General features: G+C 42.5%; 4 protein-coding genes across 8 annotated transcripts; 2 read left to right on the forward strand and 2 right to left on the reverse strand.

Annotated features, from left to right (window-relative positions):
* Positions 1 to 426: 426 nt before the first annotated feature.
* On the forward strand, positions 427 to 2,257 carry LOC110176703 (carboxypeptidase B1). Its single transcript, XM_020943141.2, has 2 exons — positions 427 to 1,120; positions 1,217 to 2,257. The coding sequence occupies exons 1-2, from the start codon at positions 572 to 574 to the stop codon at positions 2,186 to 2,188; spliced, it is 1,521 nt and encodes a 506-aa protein (XP_020798800.2). The 5' UTR covers positions 427 to 571; the 3' UTR covers positions 2,189 to 2,257.
* Positions 2,258 to 2,302: 45 nt separating this feature from the next.
* Positions 2,303 to 6,481, reverse strand: smid (nuclear valosin-containing protein-like smid). Of its 5 annotated transcripts, none has more exons than XM_020943140.2 (8): positions 6,253 to 6,481; positions 5,761 to 5,884; positions 5,300 to 5,695; positions 4,859 to 5,244; positions 3,348 to 4,790; positions 2,953 to 3,285; positions 2,669 to 2,893; positions 2,303 to 2,606 (listed from the first exon to the last, which is right to left on the reverse strand). In XM_020943140.2, the coding sequence occupies exons 2-8, from the start codon at positions 5,837 to 5,839 to the stop codon at positions 2,535 to 2,537; spliced, it is 2,934 nt and encodes a 977-aa protein (XP_020798799.1). In that variant the 5' UTR covers positions 5,840 to 5,884; positions 6,253 to 6,481; the 3' UTR covers positions 2,303 to 2,534. The 5 variants fall into 5 exon arrangements, with proteins under 5 accessions (XP_020798799.1, XP_020798798.1, XP_020798797.1 ...); XM_020943139.2 differs by having other exon boundaries at positions 4,859 to 5,241; positions 6,087 to 6,359; XM_020943138.2 differs by having other exon boundaries at positions 6,087 to 6,359.
* Positions 6,482 to 6,762: 281 nt separating this feature from the next.
* Positions 6,763 to 11,830, forward strand: SMSr (Sphingomyelin synthase related). The gene is made up of 4 exons (XM_020943142.2): positions 6,763 to 7,940; positions 10,014 to 10,517; positions 10,579 to 10,745; positions 10,807 to 11,830. The coding sequence occupies exons 1-4, from the start codon at positions 7,313 to 7,315 to the stop codon at positions 11,302 to 11,304; spliced, it is 1,797 nt and encodes a 598-aa protein (XP_020798801.2). The 5' UTR covers positions 6,763 to 7,312; the 3' UTR covers positions 11,305 to 11,830.
* Positions 11,831 to 12,331: 501 nt separating this feature from the next.
* akirin lies at positions 12,332 to 16,747 on the reverse strand. Its single transcript, XM_020943143.2, has 4 exons — positions 16,368 to 16,747; positions 13,973 to 14,328; positions 13,548 to 13,904; positions 12,332 to 13,479 (listed from the first exon to the last, which is right to left on the reverse strand). Exons 2-4 carry the CDS (start codon positions 14,205 to 14,207, stop codon positions 13,469 to 13,471), a joined length of 603 nt encoding a protein of 200 aa, XP_020798802.1. The 5' UTR covers positions 14,208 to 14,328; positions 16,368 to 16,747; the 3' UTR covers positions 12,332 to 13,468.
* Positions 16,748 to 17,343: the final 596 nt, after the last annotated feature.

Raw genomic sequence — 17,343 nt, forward strand, 5'->3', positions numbered from 1 at the left:
AACATAGAGTTTTCATTTAAATTAATTGTAGTAAAAAATGAAATATTCGAAATATTTGTATCAAAGTTTATAGACATTTTCAAAGGAAACCAAATATAAGGGCTATTTTTACAAATATAATATAAGTTTATACCATTAAACAAAATTTTGGGACCCATTAAACTTCTCAAGCAGTCATACTTTCGAGATTTTAAAATTCTTTTCGAACAGTGCATAAACAGGAGTTGTTATAAGGGAAGTTGGAGTTTTAGTGGGAACCCGAGTTGTGCCATTTATGAGTACAAAACCCTGGCTGCCAATGGTTAAGGCCCGCACAATGGAAGACAATCCCAAGCAGCGCACACGGCTCGCTCTGCTCGTCGTGGAGCGACTGCACCTGAACCTCAAGTGCCAGGTGAGATTCCCAGCAGGCCGGACCCCTTCCGCTTTTACTGTCAATCCGATACAAAGTCCCAGTTTCCATTTGAGTCTCTGTATAGCAACAAACCGTAAATTCTCCAGTGATCAAATATTATTTGATAATTTGTTTTGCCGTTTTTTCCTTTGTATTGGGCATCAACTGCTCTCCACAATGTTGGGCACAAAATCCACACGTATCATCGCAAAAAAGGCGACGAAGGGCCAGAGCCGGGAAACCCCGATCACACCACTCCGTCGGGTGGTCTTCCCGCGACCGGACATCCTGCACGGCTATCTGGAATATAAGCAGATCAATCAGTATCTGGAGTATCTATCGAATCGCTATCCACACTTCGTGCGCATGTACACGTTGGGGCACACCCACGAGAAGCGTGAGATACGGGCACTTGAGATCAACTGGATGAACTCGGAAAACGTAGAGTTGTCCTCGCAAATGCGCGAGCAATCACCTCCGCCGTGCGTGGCCGGCAGCGTTGGACATCCAGCCGTGCCGGTGGTGCACAAAGCTACCAATGGTCGGAACACTGTATTCATTGAGGCGGGAACCCATGCCCGCGAGTGGATCAGCATCAGTACGGCTCTTAACTGCATCTACCAGCTGACGGAGCGCTACACTCGCAACATCGATGTGCTGCGGAAGTTGCGCTTCATCATCGTGCCGCTGGTGAATCCCGATGGCTACGAGTACTCCCGCACCAAGGTAATTTCCTGTAAAATATACATATGTATATGTTCAATAGAAATTTGAGATATATGTGTAAACCATGCTTACCTATGGGCACCCTTCCATCCTCAGAATCCAAACTGGCGCAAAAACCGACGACCCCACAAGTCCACCAAGTTCTTAGGCACAGACTGCAATCGGAACTACGACATATTCTGGGCCAACGGTCCTGGCAAGATCAACCGGAACACGTTCAAGGGCGATCGACCCTTCTCTGAACAGGAGACGCGGGCGATGCGGAACATATTGGACAGGCTCAGCCCCAACTTGTTGTTCTTCCTCTCGCTGCACTCATACGGCCAGAGCATCATGTATCCCTGGGGTTATTCCCGCGACGCTCCGCAATATTGGCGCGAGCTTAGCTCATTGGCCAACTCTGGTCGGAGTGCAATCAAGTCGTATAATGGTAGGGAATACCGCACAGGTAGCATCAGTTGCTTGACCAAGCGTACCATCGCCGGCTCTGTGGTGGACTACGTTTACGGCGTACTTCGTGTACCAATGGCCCTGGTGATGGAGCTGCCGTCACGGGAACTTGGCTTCCAGCCACCGGTCGAAATGATCAGCCAGATTGGGCATGAAAGCTGGTATGGCATCCGGGAGATGTGTAAGCGTTCCTACGACCTGCGCACCCAGATCAATCGCGACGACGAGCCGCAACTGCCAGCGCTGGCGCGTTACGTCTCGAATGCCACTAACGAGGAATCTGTTGCCCAAGTTAATGCCTCAAAGGTCGACGAGAAGACACCGGTGGGGACCGGAGGTGGCGATGCTGCCGAAGCCAAATCCTTGCCCAAGAAAAAGAAACGGGTGAAGCGCTCATTGCGGGCTCAACACGAAACCATCCTCCGTTTGCAGAGTTCCAGGCAAGCGGCTGGACCGAAATCTGTGCCGGCCGGACTTTTCCCGCGTCAGCTTCCAAACTCGGCACCACCGAGGAGACCCGGACGCAGTGGGGGAAGCGGTGGTGGTGATGGCATGCTTTTAACTACGCATGGCAAGCTGCCCATTTCCTCAACAATGCCGCTGGGTGTGTTCCTCTAATTGTGAGCCTGTTCGTGAATAGTGCCTAGATGTTTCAGTTTTAAATTAAAGTAAAAAATTTAAATTTTATATATATTTCTTTTAAATCAGGTTCTGAACAAAAATAAGGTTTAATAAGGTTCATCGTTTTATTTGTGCTTTCCTTTTGCTTTCTAAGAGAAAGAAAATAAATGTACAAGTTCACACACCGCATATGGCAAGTTATATCAATGAAAATTGTTCAGATTTGGTTTCATTGTAACGATAATGTTGAAAATTATATGTTAATTCGCGCAAATTCAGAATGCATCTGTTTCATAGCGGGAGTACTTAAAGACTAATACAACAAATCCATTATTGTCGAGAGTTACTTATCATTGAAGGTTGGCACACGGGGTGCAGCGTATTTCTGGCGCAGTTTGTTGTAGATTTTGCGATCCTGTCGAAAAATAGAGCAAGTTAGAAATAATTTGTATATGTGAAGAACCAATCTTTTTATACCTGTTCATTAACTGAGGGGCGGAGGTGAAGTAGAGCCATCTTGAAATGCTGGTCTCGCACACATAGGTCGTCCAAATTTGTGTTGCCGTTATTGAGAGATTGGCGAAGGGCGAACATAGACGCCTGCTTAACCAGTCCAGCCAAATCGGCTCCAGTGTAGCCGTCAGTTTGTTCAGCAATCTTATCGAGATTCACATCCTCAGCCAGCAGAGGACGCTTTCCGTTCTGCGAGAAAGAAATGGTTATTAGCTATTTGAATCAGCGAAAGATTCAGATTTACTCACCTTTGTGGTGGCCTTTAGAATTTCGGAACGCTCGCCTTCCTCAGGCAATCCCACGTAGAGAATAGTGTCCAGACGACCTGGACGCAGAATGGCTGGATCGATTATATCAGGTCTATTGGTTGCCGCCAATATGTAAACACCCTTGCGGTCCTCCACACCGTCCATTTCGGTCAACAGTTGGTTGACAATGCGAGTCCCTGAGTTGTTTCCGTCCCCGCCATCGGAACGCTTAGGGCAGAGCGAATCGAACTCGTCAAAAAATATGACGCAGGGGGACGAGTTCCTAGCACGTTGGAAACAGGCGCGCACAGCACGCTCACTCTCGCCAACATACTGCAAAATTTCAGAATGGATTAACTTTAACATGAACTGTATTCTAATTCCCTGTAACTCACCATGTTCATCAGCTCTGGACCCTTCACAGAAATGAAGTTAATGCCAGCCTCATTCGCAATGGCCTTGGCCAATAGAGTTTTGCCGCATCCCGGTGGACCGCAGAGCAAGACTCCAGAAGGAGCCGTCAGTCCGAGGCGTTCCAACATTTCTGGATACTTGACTGGAGCCAGCACAGCCAGCTTAAGCTCTTCGCGAATATCTTGTAATGCCCCAATGTCATCCCAAGTAGTGTCTGGCACCGTAACGAAGCCCTCGCGCTTGGCCGATGGCTGCATCGTCTTGATGGCCTCAACAAAATCAGCCAGGGTAAGACGGAAGTGTGGATCGGTGAAATCGTCAGGGGGGTTGTCCAGAAAGTTGGTTAGCTCAGCCAATGTAGGCTCATAATATTCGTTTTCGGAGGGGTCAACTTGCTGCTCCTTTGGCTCATCGGAAGCCATGTCCTCCTCGTCGTCGTCGTCGACGTCGTTGTCCTCGTCCTCATCCACATTCTCGTCCTTGTCCTCATCATTAGCATCCTCGTCCACCTCCATGTTGTCTATTGAATTCTTAATCTTGCCATTAGTCGGCGCTGCCTCCTTGGAGGTAAGAGTTTCGTCGTCAGCTTTAGCTTCTGTGTCGACCACCTCTTTATCTTCATTAGATGCTTCCTTTCCCTTCTTAGCTCCTTTCTTATCTGCCTTTAATTTCTCCTTATCTTCAATCGATACCTTTCCTTTTTCATTAGAGTTTTCATCAGAATTAATCTTTTCTTCGTCATTCTTCGATGCTGCCTTATCACCATCAGCTCCGGTTTCCATTTTCTTCTTATCCACGTCATCCTTTAAATTTAAATCCCCTGTCTTTTCCTCCTCAATAGGTTCATCGTCATCCAGCGTAACAGTGGTCATATTCATCTCACTGGCCTTATGCAGCTCCCGGAACTTCTTCAGGGATCTATGCTTCACGGCCACGTTAGCGGCACGGCAAACGAGGGCCAGCAGATCAGCCCCAACATAACCTGGAGTCAACTCAGCTATCTTGTCATAGTTTAGCTTTGGATCGACGTTCAAGGATTCGCACTGAAGGCGAAGGATCTCTCGACGCTCCTTGCGCGTTGGTATGCGTAGGGCGAATTCGTGATCGAAGCGACCGATACGACGTAGTCCGGGATCGAGGACATCAGGACGTGTGGTGGCTGCAATGACTATCACTGAGTGGCCAAGCTCGTTCATCCTCAGGCTATCCAAGCTGCTTATCAGCTGCGATACAATGCGGCGGTTCATGTCCTTGGCAGCGTGCATGCGATCGCCGGCAATGGCATCAATTTCATCAAGGAACAAAACACAGGGAGAAAGGGCCAGGGCTTGATCAAAGACGTCACGTATGCGCTCCTCAGACTCTCCAGAGATGCCACCAACTAGCTCCGTGGCCGGCACTTCAAGGAGCGGCATCTTCAGTTGCTAAAGAGGGCAGTAAACAGAGACATTCGTTGACTAATCAGGATAAGGTAAGCATATTCAAAACTCACTCCACTTATAGCTCGTGCCAGATAGGTCTTGCCGCAGCCCGGTGGTCCGTGCAGAAGGATACCCCTTGAGGGCATCAGTCCCAATTGAAAATAGAAATCTGGCGACTTAATGTGGATGAACATCTCGCAAAGCCCCTTAAGTGTATCTTCCATGCCGCCAATTTCGCGGAAGCTCTCAGTGATGTGCTGCACCTCCAGCTCCTTTTTGTTCTTACGAGGTCGTACGGGGCCTCGATGGTTCGAATGATGATTATATGGTTGCTGATAAGGCTGCCTAGCCGCAACAGGAGTAGAATCGTGAAAGCCCGGCTTGAATGGTTTATTAGGAGCCTTGTGGGCTGTTGCCTCATTATCAACACTGCCCAGGACAAAATTAGGTTTGGCTACTAAAGAAATATGCCTATTGTAACAAACATCTAATGCACAGTAAATATGTCTCACCTTTCTTTGCAGCCCCAGACATCTCTGGCACATCGTTCATAAGGCGCTTCAAGGTGTTGATCTGGTTAGATGATGCAGTCGATGCAGCCGAAGTCACAACCGGAGCCACAACCGGAGCCACAGCAGGAGCCACAGCCGGAGCTGGATTTAGATTCGGAGCAAGAGTTTCACCATTTGAGAGGTTAGTATCGTTGTTGTCTGACTCATCCCCACTAGATATGTCAATGGGCTCGTTTAAAGTTTTAGGTGCCACTTGCTTCCTGGAATGTGAATACAAATCATTCATCATGTTGTTCATCACACTGTTATTGATGGGTTGGGCTTCGTCCTGACTGGAAGAATCTCCTGAGCTGTCCGCCTTGTCCAGGTTGTAGCTGTCAGATATGACAGCAAAAGCTAAAAAAAATTCACTTTTTAAAGAACTTCTGTCAATGTCAAGCCACGCCTCCTTCATGGCCTACCTTGATGCACCAATTGCTTGAAGGGACCGAATTTGCGACGCTTATAGTCTGGATATGTGTTCATCAACTCCTTGGTCATCTGCTTTATATCCAGATAGGTCTCGCCAATATGCTCCTCGAGATACTGCCGTTGGAAATCGGATGGTAAAAAAAATTAAAACAATTTTGCGACCTAACCTTGTTTTTGTCGTGCCCATATTCGGCGCCCTTGCAAAAGGGTTTTTTTTTTTTTTGCTTTTCCTCGCAATTGCCGGCTATCGGCTCCAGATCGCGGGGTGCTGCGGCATGGCGATGGAAAACAAAAAACGAAACAAAAGCCAACTCACCTTCTTCACGCGGATCGATATTAATTTATCGTGGAGAAGGGGTAACGCTCCCTTCTCCATATTACGAGTGAATTAAACAAAACACAAAAGGAAACACAATTTGCCGCTCGCCAAATGCAAACGACGCCTACACCTCGATAACTTCTGTTCGCACGTTTCCACTCACCTGCGTTCTACGATAAGATGCGAATTATTCGATAGTTCTATTTTGGGAAAAATAGAATTTTATTTTTTTATCAGGGAGAAAACGTTGTGCTCTTTAGAAATATCAAATGGAAAAGAATCCGGGTTGACACTGCTTTTTTGCTTGACAGCTCGTACCACAAAATTCGATGACATTTAAAGCAGGGCCGCTTTGATACAAACCAAATACGGTCAAACTATTATTACGATGCAATTAAACCAATTAAACCACTTAGCAACAAATGTTGCTAGCATGCCTTTACACTTGAGCAATACAAAATAGAATTTACCATTAGTTTCGACTCACCTGAGTTTTTTGTTAAAACCTCGATTTTTTTAAGGAATAGAGAAGAGGAATTATTTATTTATTTTTTTCGGAGAAAACGTTGTGCTCTTCACGAAATTCAAATGAAAGCGATTTCGACTCGCAGGTCCCGTATTCTCAGCTCAGGACACAACACATGATGAAATTAAAAACATGGCTTGCTTGATTTAAGGAAAACGCGATAGGGAAATTTTTAATTTATTGGCAGACGAAGTTTGATGTAATTAATCTTATATTGTATATGGCAAAAACACTTCAAGAACTCTTAAAAAACAAATGTTTGTGGCATTCCCCAAGAATAATAATTAAAATTTGCAACAATAGCTATCATTCTTTTTGCATTTATATATCGATAGTCAGATAGTCAGCCATCGATATTTGCCCGATAGCCGCACTATCCATCAGCTGGTCGCAGTTTTTATCTCGCTCCGTCGTTCTCTCCCCGCCTCTCACTCTCTCGCTCGCTCGCGCGAACAACTGAGTAGTCGCTGGGTTTTTTTTACAAAGTACTCAAATTCAATGTGCTTTTACATCAACAAACGCTGGTCCGCGCAATAAGTGAGGTGTGTGAATTATGCGGCGCTGCAGCAGCCAGAAATGATGCATTCCGCCCGCACCCCGAACTGAGCACCGAGCGAGCGAGTTGTTGATAAATGAAATCACAATTCCCACAAATCTGAGCGAATAAAGAACTGAACTGAACAAAAAAGAAAGCGCGATGTGCGACGGTGAAATTTGCGAGCCAGTGACTCAGCCACGTTCCGAGGGCGGCGGCGGCGGATCTTCCGGGGCGCCGGAGCAGGAGCTGCGGGTGCCCCACATCGATAAGCAGCCAGGCGAAAAGCACCTGACCAACGGTGGAGCACCCGGGACGCCGACCGCAGTGCAGGTGGATCCCCTCCAGGTGGCCCACTGGGCCGTGGAGGACGTGACCAGCTGGGTCATTCAAACCGATCACTTTTCACGGATCCTGCTTGACTGCCTGCGCATGGAGGCCGTAGACGGCGAAGTCCTGCTCTCCCTCACCGAGGATGACGTCCGGGACATGCGCTACCGCCTGGGATACAAGCTCACCTTTGGTGAGCTGAAGAAGTTCTGGATTGCTGTGCTTCGACTCCAGTTGCTGGTAAAGAACAGCGCCGCGGACTCTGTGTTGCTGGGCATCGAGAGCCACGGTGGCCATCCTGCTTATGTGCCGATGGCTACATCTTGCGGACCGCCTTCCTCCTCAACGTGTCCCTGCCCGCAGCTCGAGTGTCCCAGTACAATTTCGGACTGCGAAACTTACTTGCGCTTGGGCGGACGCTATGTGACTCCCGAGTACTTCAAGACCGCCATGAGCTTAGGTGAGTCCGCCTTCCACGGCCGCCCCCTTTCAATTACGAAGGTCAATTGTTCATTGATTGTTTCTCTGGGCTTATCGGTCGTGTGCCAATTGTGCGGAGCGTTTGCTATAACGCAGTTGGTTGGCAAAGTCCGCCTAACACTTCCCCTTTGATAACTCGGAGAAATAAGAGGTTTCCCCATGCAATTTAGTGTCATAAATGCTCCATTACTTTAGTTATTTGTCTGATTTACAGCAAGTCTTAATTTTAATAATGTTTTTTACTGTAAAATGTTTAATATTTTAATATATTAAACCCGTTTTACGTCATCATAACCGTGAAATTATTTGTTTCCCCATGCAGTTTAATGTCATGCTTGCAAAACGTGGCTAATTAAATGTATATTTATTATTACACGACAAAGTAGTAGTAGTTCTCGCACTTATTGTAAGTATTCTAAAAACTTTTAATGTGTTTACTAAGATACGAAGGGTTTTCGAAATTCCACTGTAAAACTAGGCACTGATCCCTTTCCACAATACATTTCCCATTCGATAAAAGGCTTTCCCCTTGTTCTTTAATGTCCCACATAGTACTTGAACTATTTATGATTGCCTACGTCATTTTATGAGCTCCTTGCGTTATATATAGCCATTCAGAAATTAGGCTTCTTATAAGCATTTCATTTGATTACTGAGCAATAGTTTTGCACTGCAAATAGCTATTGAAATAAGCCAATTTCTGTTTAAAATTTAGTTAATTATAGGTTTAAGTCTGAGGTATTTTGTTAGAGCTCATTGCATCACAACATTAACAGCTTTCTGAGATTTTGTCCGAAGAATGTAAACTCCTATTTAAATAAGTTATTCAAAGTAATAAATTAATCTCCAAGCTTTCCGTCAACATTTCGATACGGTAATCTCATAGTAATAGGCGTCTGTCAAAGTTCAATGTCACATTCAGTATAGCTAGCTAAATGCGTCACCTTAGTTATAAAATTAGTTGCTGAACTTTTCACGGAATCGTAATTAGACTCCCATAAACATACTTTCCCAAAAATAAAAGGCTTCCCTTCGGAAGCCCATGGCGGCACACACTTACAGCAAAGACATTAAGATAATACGTCACTCTAGTTATAATTATAGTTTTTAGGCGACTGTGACGCGTTACTGTTATTTATTTTGAGCTTTTTGGAGGCTATGTGTGGAGACGCCGCTCGCATTTATTTATGTACTCATTGGGGATCTCGCCTCTCATTCTACCTTATATTGTCTTTAGACATGTGCGTTGGGTTTGTGTAACTTTGCGTGCATTAAATTTCAAATTCCGATTTGTTTATAGGCTACCCTTCAAGCGGCTGACTTACTTTACGGGGAAAAGTACGCAACAGTTAAGCGACAACGAAAACAAACACAGTTGACAATCGATTGCCTTGTTAAAGCCTTTAGTTATCAAGTTGCGATTCATATAATTTCATAGAATAAAAAAATATAAACATTAGAAAAACTAATCCATAAGGCCAGTATATTCCTCAGTAACCTTATTTCCCAGCCTAGTAACCCAATTTCCCATCAAACGAGATTATTTCGAATATTTAAATGAACATAACTTGGCACTTATGTTATCTAGGATAATGCCCTGTCAGGCCATTATTTTCGATAATACGTTTATCATTACAGCCTGTGTTGTTTGTTTTGGTTTCTTTTATCATGGCCATTTCAAAGATAAGTCAAAATTTGGACAGATAAAGCCTCGAAGAGATAATTCCTTTCTTAGGCAGTCGAATTGTTATTTTTATTGCGTTTAAAATTTAATACAAAATAATTAATTTTCACTTTATAATGGGGTTTGATTTTAAAAAGGAAAGTTTGATTATTTTTATATTACGAATGTAAATGCTATTTTAAAATAGGCCAAATGACTAGGCCTTAAAATGATAAAACACCTTTTTCAATAATCTTAATAATCGTGAAATTATTTTAACAAATTATATTTACAATTCACAATTTTATAACTGATTTTTCCATACGTATTAATAAAGTTAGTAACAGTTCCCAGATCCACATAGTAACAGATATTTTCGCCCTATTGCAGCCTACTCGTTCGTGGTTACCTGGATAACGTCATTTGTTATGGTGATCGTGCACGAGCGCGTGCCGGATATGAAGCGATATCCCCCGCTGCCCGACATCTTCCTGGACAACGTGCCGCACATCCCTTGGGCCTTCAACATGTGCGAGATCACTGGATCGCTGCTATTCAGCATTTGGCTTATAGTGCTGATCTTCCACAAGTACCGCATGGTGCTCCTGCGACGTTTCTTCGCCCTGGCTGGCACGGTTTTCCTGCTGCGATGCGTCACAATGCTGATCACCTCGCTGAGTGTGCCTGGAACGCATCTGCAGTGCAGTCAGAAGGACTTTGCCATCGATGATCCCAATGTGGACATGGTAGGCGCATTGATCATTCGGATGACGCGCGCTTATCGCATCTGGAGTGGCCTAGGCATGTCCATACAGGGAGTGCGCACCTGTGGCGATTACATGTTCAGCGGTCACACGGTGGCACTCACTCTGCTCAACTTCTTTATCACAGAGTGTAAGTAAATTAAGTGGCTCAGTTTGTTGAAGGCTAACTATCTTCTTTTTGATCCATGCAGACACCCCGAGAAATTTGTACTTTCTGCACACGCTCACCTGGCTGCTCAACATGTTCGGTATCTTTTTTATCCTGGCTGCTCACGAGCACTACTCCATCGATGTTTTTGTAGCCTTTTACATCACGTCACGATTGTTTCTCTATTACCATACTTTGGCCAACAATCGGGTAAGTACTCTAGTGATTCCCGGAAGATTCCGCCTAACCAAGTTCACATCCGTCTCCTTAGGCTCTCATGCAAAGCGACTCAAAGCGGACACGTATTTGGTTTCCCATGTTTAGTTACTTTGAGAGCAGCGTCGATGGGATGGTGCCCAACGAATATGATACACCCGGCTCACTTATCGATGGCATCATAGATCAGATGTTCTGGATCAAGGACCAACTGGTCACAACCATAAAACGCATCTGGGTGGACGCTCATTCTCCCTTGTCCCCCAAGTCGTCGATTCAGATCTTTGGCTCTGACTCTGATGAATATGTGCACAACACATCCGCCTTCTTTAGTCCGCGTCCGTCGGCCACTAGTAACTTTAATAATGCGGCACCAACTTCTACGGCAACGCCAGCGCCTGCGTCGCCAAAAAGTTTGCAGGCGCAAAAAAAGACCTTTAAGGACGTCAGCCTTGATCCATTCTCCAGGGCAACAATCGCTTCCCCTTCCGCCGCCGCTACCTCGCAGACGCTCGCCAAGGATACGCCGCTGAAGCAAAAGAAGGTGCTCTGATTTCCACAGTCATTCGCTCTTCCAAACATGTTTATCCGATGCCGTTCTTCGAAAAGCAACAATATGCTGAAATCAACCACAACACCGACTGATATTTTTATTTCGAAATTTCCCCTATTTCCCCTCTCTCCTACTCCACTCCTTACTGTTACAGCACCTTATCCTTATCCTGATCCTCCATTGTATTATTTAATGCATTCTACCATTCGTAGTGCCTTCCGGGTCATTTCCCTCTTCTATAATGCCGACAGGATGTCCCCAGAGCCTTTCCCTTAGTTATTTTCGTCGGGAGACGCTTCTTATCGGCTGGTAAACGATGATTATGATGATGTTTTTGAAACCCTCCTCATTCCGTTCAATTCGGCTTTGAACTAAATGTATTTATTAATTGAAGAAGACTTCTAATGCATTATTATTATGTAATTGTAAGCATGTGAAACAACTGTATTTTTAGTTAATTAGTGATAAGTTTGGAAAGTTTTGTTGAACGCACAAGAATCAATAAATAAAATTGAATATTTCCACAGCCTGTGTGTAAAAGAGGCTCAATACAATTGAATTGCCATATGCAAACTATCCCTTTTCCCATTGTGTTATTATAACACCTGTGGTTGAAAGTATGCATGTTTCAATTGCAACTGATGTTAAACATTTTGTAATTGTAAATTATTGTGGCTTCTAGTTTTAAGTCTTCCAACGTTTAGTTTTTACTATTGAGTTTAGCATACAAATAAAATTGGTTTGTAGTTCTGAATTTAACAAATGCATATCCCACGGCTTAAAAAGTATAAAATTCTTAATGCATAGAGACAGGAAGAATGTAAAGCGTTATATATCTTAATATTTTTCGGATAAACGAGGTCCATCTCACCCTAAGGTATCAAAAACCTTCAGCATACATTAAGAAATTTAAACTTGGAAATAATTAAACGTACTATGATTCCCATTGCAATGTTTTTCTGAAGAATGGACTAATTCACAAGCAGAATTAATAGCCTTGAAAAAGAAAAGACCAGCAGGCGCCTTCTACAATTCATCATTTTATTTTTGTTTGTTTTTCTTGTTTTTAATATAAAAATGGCATTTCTTTACTAATTTTAAGTTTAAATTACTAATGTAAAGTATGTATGATTGCGGTAATTTGAAAAATATATATATATATTTATATATATATCATTTATATGTCATCTTCATATACTTGTATATATTCTTCAATGTGTGAAAAAAATATTTGTAATGAACATGAACCGTCTCTTCTGTATCAAGCGTATATAATATGTATTTATGAAAGCGTTCAATTTGACTTAAAGAATAACGTGTTATTTTCCCGTATTTCATAAAGCAAATTGTTTTGGATGTTTACATTACTTTGCGATAATTTACATCAAAGGAAGAAACAATTAACAAACGATATAATCGAGACAAGTCAAGCGATCATCGTTTCCCCGCCTTGGTACAACTAATATACGATGCAAAAATAAACTATGAAAAGTATGCATTTCATGAGTAGTGAGTTCTCTTTGTGTATATTCCTCTCACAGGCTATACTATTTCAAAAAACAATATTTTTATGTAGTTTGATGCCTTATTTGCTATATGTACCTAACATATTGTTACCAATTAGGCTTTTGTGTTATGTACGAAGCTAACGTTTGAGGTTTCATTGAATCTTTCTCGCTACGGATGCACCTTCATCGCATTATTATTATATGTATCTGTGTGCATATATTTAGTTCTTTCATATAAGATATTTGTCATTTTTATTTAGAATTTTCGTTATGTGAAAAACATAAATTTAACAAGATTATTGGTTGGTTTCCTTCTTCTGTTCTTTTGATGCTGCTTGCGGTTTAATTATTCATCCATTTTGCTGCTGCTAACCGATACAATATATAATGTATGTATGTAATTCTAGGCGTAAACTATAACTGCTTCCTTTGCATGTATTTCAAAATATATATTAAACACAATGTCGTATGCTTTAGTTTTTTTTTCTTTTTTTGTAGTTTTTGCTTGTTTTTAGTTTCCTTATTTGTTGTTTTTGTTTCCTTTTTTAGTTTAAATGAGGGCTGTTGTTGCTGTTGCGGTAGATCTACCGTCACATAAGATCGTAGTGCAATTATTAATTTCTGGTTAGTGAGGCTCGAAAGCTTCTCACACAGCCTTACGATAGATCTGGAAAAGATAATAGAAATATTTTTTAAATATCTGGGTAAGGGACACGGGCTTGCACGGAAACTCACAGCTAGGCGCTGCCTCGTAGCGACGCTGTATCTGATCATATGTGAACTTGACGAAGGCATCGTACTGCTCGGCCAGCTTGGTGGTCAGCACGGACTCGTAGCGCTCTCGCAGCTGATTCTCGCGCTCCTTAATCATGCTCTCGCAAATGAGCTGGACCTGCTTGAACGTGAACAGAGCCTTCTCGCCGTGGCGCATGAGGTTCGGTGGGCTGTCCGGCCGCCGCGGGCTCTCGGGTCCCATCTCGGATCCACTCGATTCCGAGTCCTGCATCCGCTCCAAGGCGGCCGCGGTGATCGGCAGCTGTTTGCGCTTGTGCAGTCTCTTAATCTCGTTGCACAAGTTCTCGGCCATTTTGTCTGCAAATATTGAAAGGATTATTACCACATTTAAGGAGCTTAGTTCTCTCACTGTAAGATGGCCTTACCTGGTGACATCTTGGCCAGAGATGCCTCACTGAATGGACTCGGCTCGGTGGTGTCCTTGGCGAATCGGTTGCTCGGCGTGTGCGGCAGCCCGGCTGAGGTGCTGGGGTCACGCGATGGCGACGCGGGAGTGGCGCTGTTCCCGGCCTGCCCGAAAGGATTACAGCGACGGCGCTTCGGCGGGCGCTGGTTCATCGACTCCCAGTCGAGGGCGCGTTTCAGTGTTGCACAGGCCATCGCTATGATTATGTTTCTCCGCTAAGCGGTCCTGGTAGATATATAGCGATAGCGGTCACTTGCTAATTGTTGTCACGAAATCTATGTCGGATTCGGGATGCGCTATGACTTGAGGCGTCGTCTGTAACGGGGATGCAAGCATTGAATGATTGAAGTGAGGCGGAGAGAACACCTTACTGGGAGATGAAAGACCTGAAACTGGTTTCAAGGAAAAACAGGATTCACTTGCCGCACACATACACGCACACGGACAGGCAGGCAAGAAAATACAATAAAAGAAAATGGTGCAGCAATTTATAGCCTACTGATAGTGCTGGACATTTAACTACTTTTTGAGCTATAATTAGCTGTTAAAATAAACGTTCTTTATCTTATCACTTTTATGCCATAATCAACAGTTTTTAACATATTTTTATCTAATTTGATTCTAAGCTATCTTTTATTATTATAGAACTTCGTTTTGTTTTATGAAAATCGGAATTCTATATAAAATAACTGCCAGAGAAACGGTTAAATGTAGAGGATGTAAGTATCCTTCAACATCAAGTTACTATGAACACTAAATAACTATGATCAGTAAGTATCTATGAACACTAAGTAACTATATTCAGTAATGAATGATCAATAAATAAAAATGATCAGCAATTAACTATTCGCACTAAGTAAGTATGAGAAGTAAGTATCTATGTTCAGTAAGTATCTATTAGCAGTAAGTTATTACTTTGAACACTAATAAACAATGACTTGCAACTTTTGTAACACAACACATTTCTAAAACTTGCCCGGCAGAAGTCACTTCGTTCCGGGGATGTTAGAACCAGTTGGGAATCATATGCATGTGCGAAATTTGATTTGGAACAAATTCAAGAGCAAGCTATTTTAAGGAAACTATGGAGTTATTCTTCTTTATAATTTTACTTGTATATAAGTCGGAGCATGGCGAATCGGTGGACTATATATATACATTTATATATCTGACATAGGAACGATCGGAACATTTAAAAAAAATTATAACTTTTCCAGTTTTTTACAGATTTTCATTAAATTATTCGACAATTTGTGTAAATTTTTATAAAAATCGGACTACTATATCATATAGCTGCCATACAAACGATCGTTAAAAATAGCGGAAAATGCAAAATGGTGAATGTAAAACTGTAAATATAAAATGTATTGGTTAAAGAAAGAAAGCCGGCATTACTTCATTTCTTTTTAACATAAATGTACTCTATATATTTTATAAATATGTCTAATCGTAGGTTATTTTTTAATACGAATTTACATTTCTTTCTAATGAACTGAAAGCCCTACTGTACATGTCTCAGAGGTCATAAATCATGCTAATGGATTTAGCTAATTTGTCTGACTATCTTTTTCACAGCCAGCTTTTTTCCAGCCAGAAATCGACCTGCACCGATGTCCTGCAAGCAGCTGTGCCGCTGTCGCCGCAGGAAAAGGGCGATTCCGATTCAAAATCCCTAAATGAGGAGAAGAAAACGAAGAACCGAAGAAACGATGTATGTGGCGCAGCGCAATTAAAGGACGACGGACAATAAAAACCACCACGACAAAGGCAAATGCATAGCAATGCAGACAAGGGCGCAGCGGTGTGGCGGTGAAGAAAAAGTGTAAACTGTAATCCAATGCCAGAACACGAACAACCACCATGGAAACTACGCAGGATAATGTGCGTGTTCTTCTCTTCTCATTCTCCTGCCCCTAGTCTACTTGCCACTGCTTCTTCGTTGCAGCGGCAGCTGTACCAGCTGTTTTTCACACACACAAGCACAATCACACTCATATAAGAGCACACCCGAGAGTTCGATTGACCGAAATCAGTCCGCAACACGTGTGTGTGTATAAGTGCATCTGCGCTCTTTCGAAGCAATTTTCACCTTCTTTTTTTGTATTAACAATATTTAATACGTTTTGGGGTTTTACGTGACAAATACCATGCCAGAGATTAGTTTAAAGAAACCGAAATGACAGCAGCAGCAAGCTAATGCGATCACACTGGTCGTCTCGCTCTTGCACACACACACGCACACAATTGTGAGTTGGAATGTTGATTTCGTGAAATTTTAAAAATGGTCGAAACGCATATCATTATCAGCTCAGCTCCCTGGAAAGCTTGGGCATTTTTCACACCATTGCACTTACGTTAATTGTTTGGGCGCTGCGATGACTGTTTCCGCTATATCTTGCTGTTCGCTTTCTGCACCACTTCACACGCGCTTTATTTACTTTTTTATTGTGCCACTACTCCGCTGGCACATACGCACGCACATTAGGGATCCAACTTGTATGGAATCTTTACAGTTAATCTTATATTATTAAGTAGTAGTATTGCTTGCTTGTTGTTTTGAGCAGTATTTCAAAGGCCACTGAAATGCACTGTCTGTAGGTGATTCTGCTGTTTTTATTTTACAAATTTTCGTCTCGCTTTGGGATTCTTGGGAAAAATGGACGACGATGCGTGATGGAGCTATAAAGAGTGTTACTATCGATATTATAAATGCTGTTGGTGATACATCGATACTATTTCTTAACAATTATACTTAGCGTCAAAATGGAACGGTGGGAAATCGAACATTAAGGGGATTCAAAACAGGTCGAACCATTTTTCTTAAAAAAAAAATATTTTATATAAAATAAAACTCACTGTTCAACTCTTATGAAATGTCAAATTTTTTGTAATCTCCCCCATTACATTTGGTCAACCATGACGACTTTCTATATTTGCTCTCCTAGTTTGTTTGAATCACATCCCGAGGTAAGTTTACTTTTTATGCTATTTTCTAAAAAACTGATGGCTTGCGGAAACTTTATAGTTTAATTCTTTAATACATATCCTGATTGCGGGCATATCATGTAGTACGGTATTTCTTTAATATTTGTAGAAATTAAGTAAATTGTAAAATCACGAATTATCCAAAGGCTTTTTTTAATTGATCTGAATGTGAAATGCCCAAAAAACGAAGACATACATTAGCAAATAAATTTCTCACATGTATATATTTAATTTTATTTACGAATTTCCCGCAAAACTAACACTCCAGAACTTGTAAAAGGTGGAACCATACAGAATTTCTAAGAAAATCGTGATCTGCCAACGGCTTTGGATTATTAAAATATA

The sequence above is a fragment of the Drosophila serrata genome, unplaced genomic scaffold (assembly GCF_035046125.1).
Source record: "Drosophila serrata isolate PLE 108 unplaced genomic scaffold, ASM3504612v1 contig_272, whole genome shotgun sequence".
Lineage (NCBI taxonomy): Eukaryota > Metazoa > Arthropoda > Insecta > Diptera > Drosophilidae > Drosophila > Drosophila serrata.

Excerpts from the sequence above, each read along its gene's own strand:
- akirin (XM_020943143.2), bottom strand. The coding sequence starts at position 14,207 with ATGGCCTGTGCAACACTGAAACGCGCCCTCGACTGGGAGTCGATGAAC. Across the intron at positions 13,905-13,972 it reads TCTGGCCAAGATGTCACCAG|ACAAAATGGCCGAGAACTTG; the intron begins GTAAGGCCATCT and ends CAATATTTGCAG.
- LOC110176703 (XM_020943141.2), top strand. The coding sequence starts at position 572 with ATGTTGGGCACAAAATCCACACGTATCATCGCAAAAAAGGCGACGAAG. Across the intron at positions 1,121-1,216 it reads ACGAGTACTCCCGCACCAAG|AATCCAAACTGGCGCAAAAA; the intron begins GTAATTTCCTGT and ends TTCCATCCTCAG.
- smid (XM_020943138.2), bottom strand. The coding sequence starts at position 6,146 with ATGGAGAAGGGAGCGTTACCCCTTCTCCACGATAAATTAATATCGATC. Across the intron at positions 5,885-6,086 it reads TATCGATCCGCGTGAAGAAG|TATCTCGAGGAGCATATTGG; the intron begins GTGAGTTGGCTT and ends TTCCAACGGCAG. Across the intron at positions 4,791-4,858 it reads TGGCACGAGCTATAAGTGGA|CAACTGAAGATGCCGCTCCT; the intron begins GTGAGTTTTGAA and ends TGCCCTCTTTAG.
- SMSr (XM_020943142.2), top strand. The coding sequence starts at position 7,313 with ATGTGCGACGGTGAAATTTGCGAGCCAGTGACTCAGCCACGTTCCGAG. Across the intron at positions 7,941-10,013 it reads CAAGACCGCCATGAGCTTAG|CCTACTCGTTCGTGGTTACC; the intron begins GTGAGTCCGCCT and ends GCCCTATTGCAG. Across the intron at positions 10,746-10,806 it reads ATACTTTGGCCAACAATCGG|GCTCTCATGCAAAGCGACTC; the intron begins GTAAGTACTCTA and ends CCGTCTCCTTAG.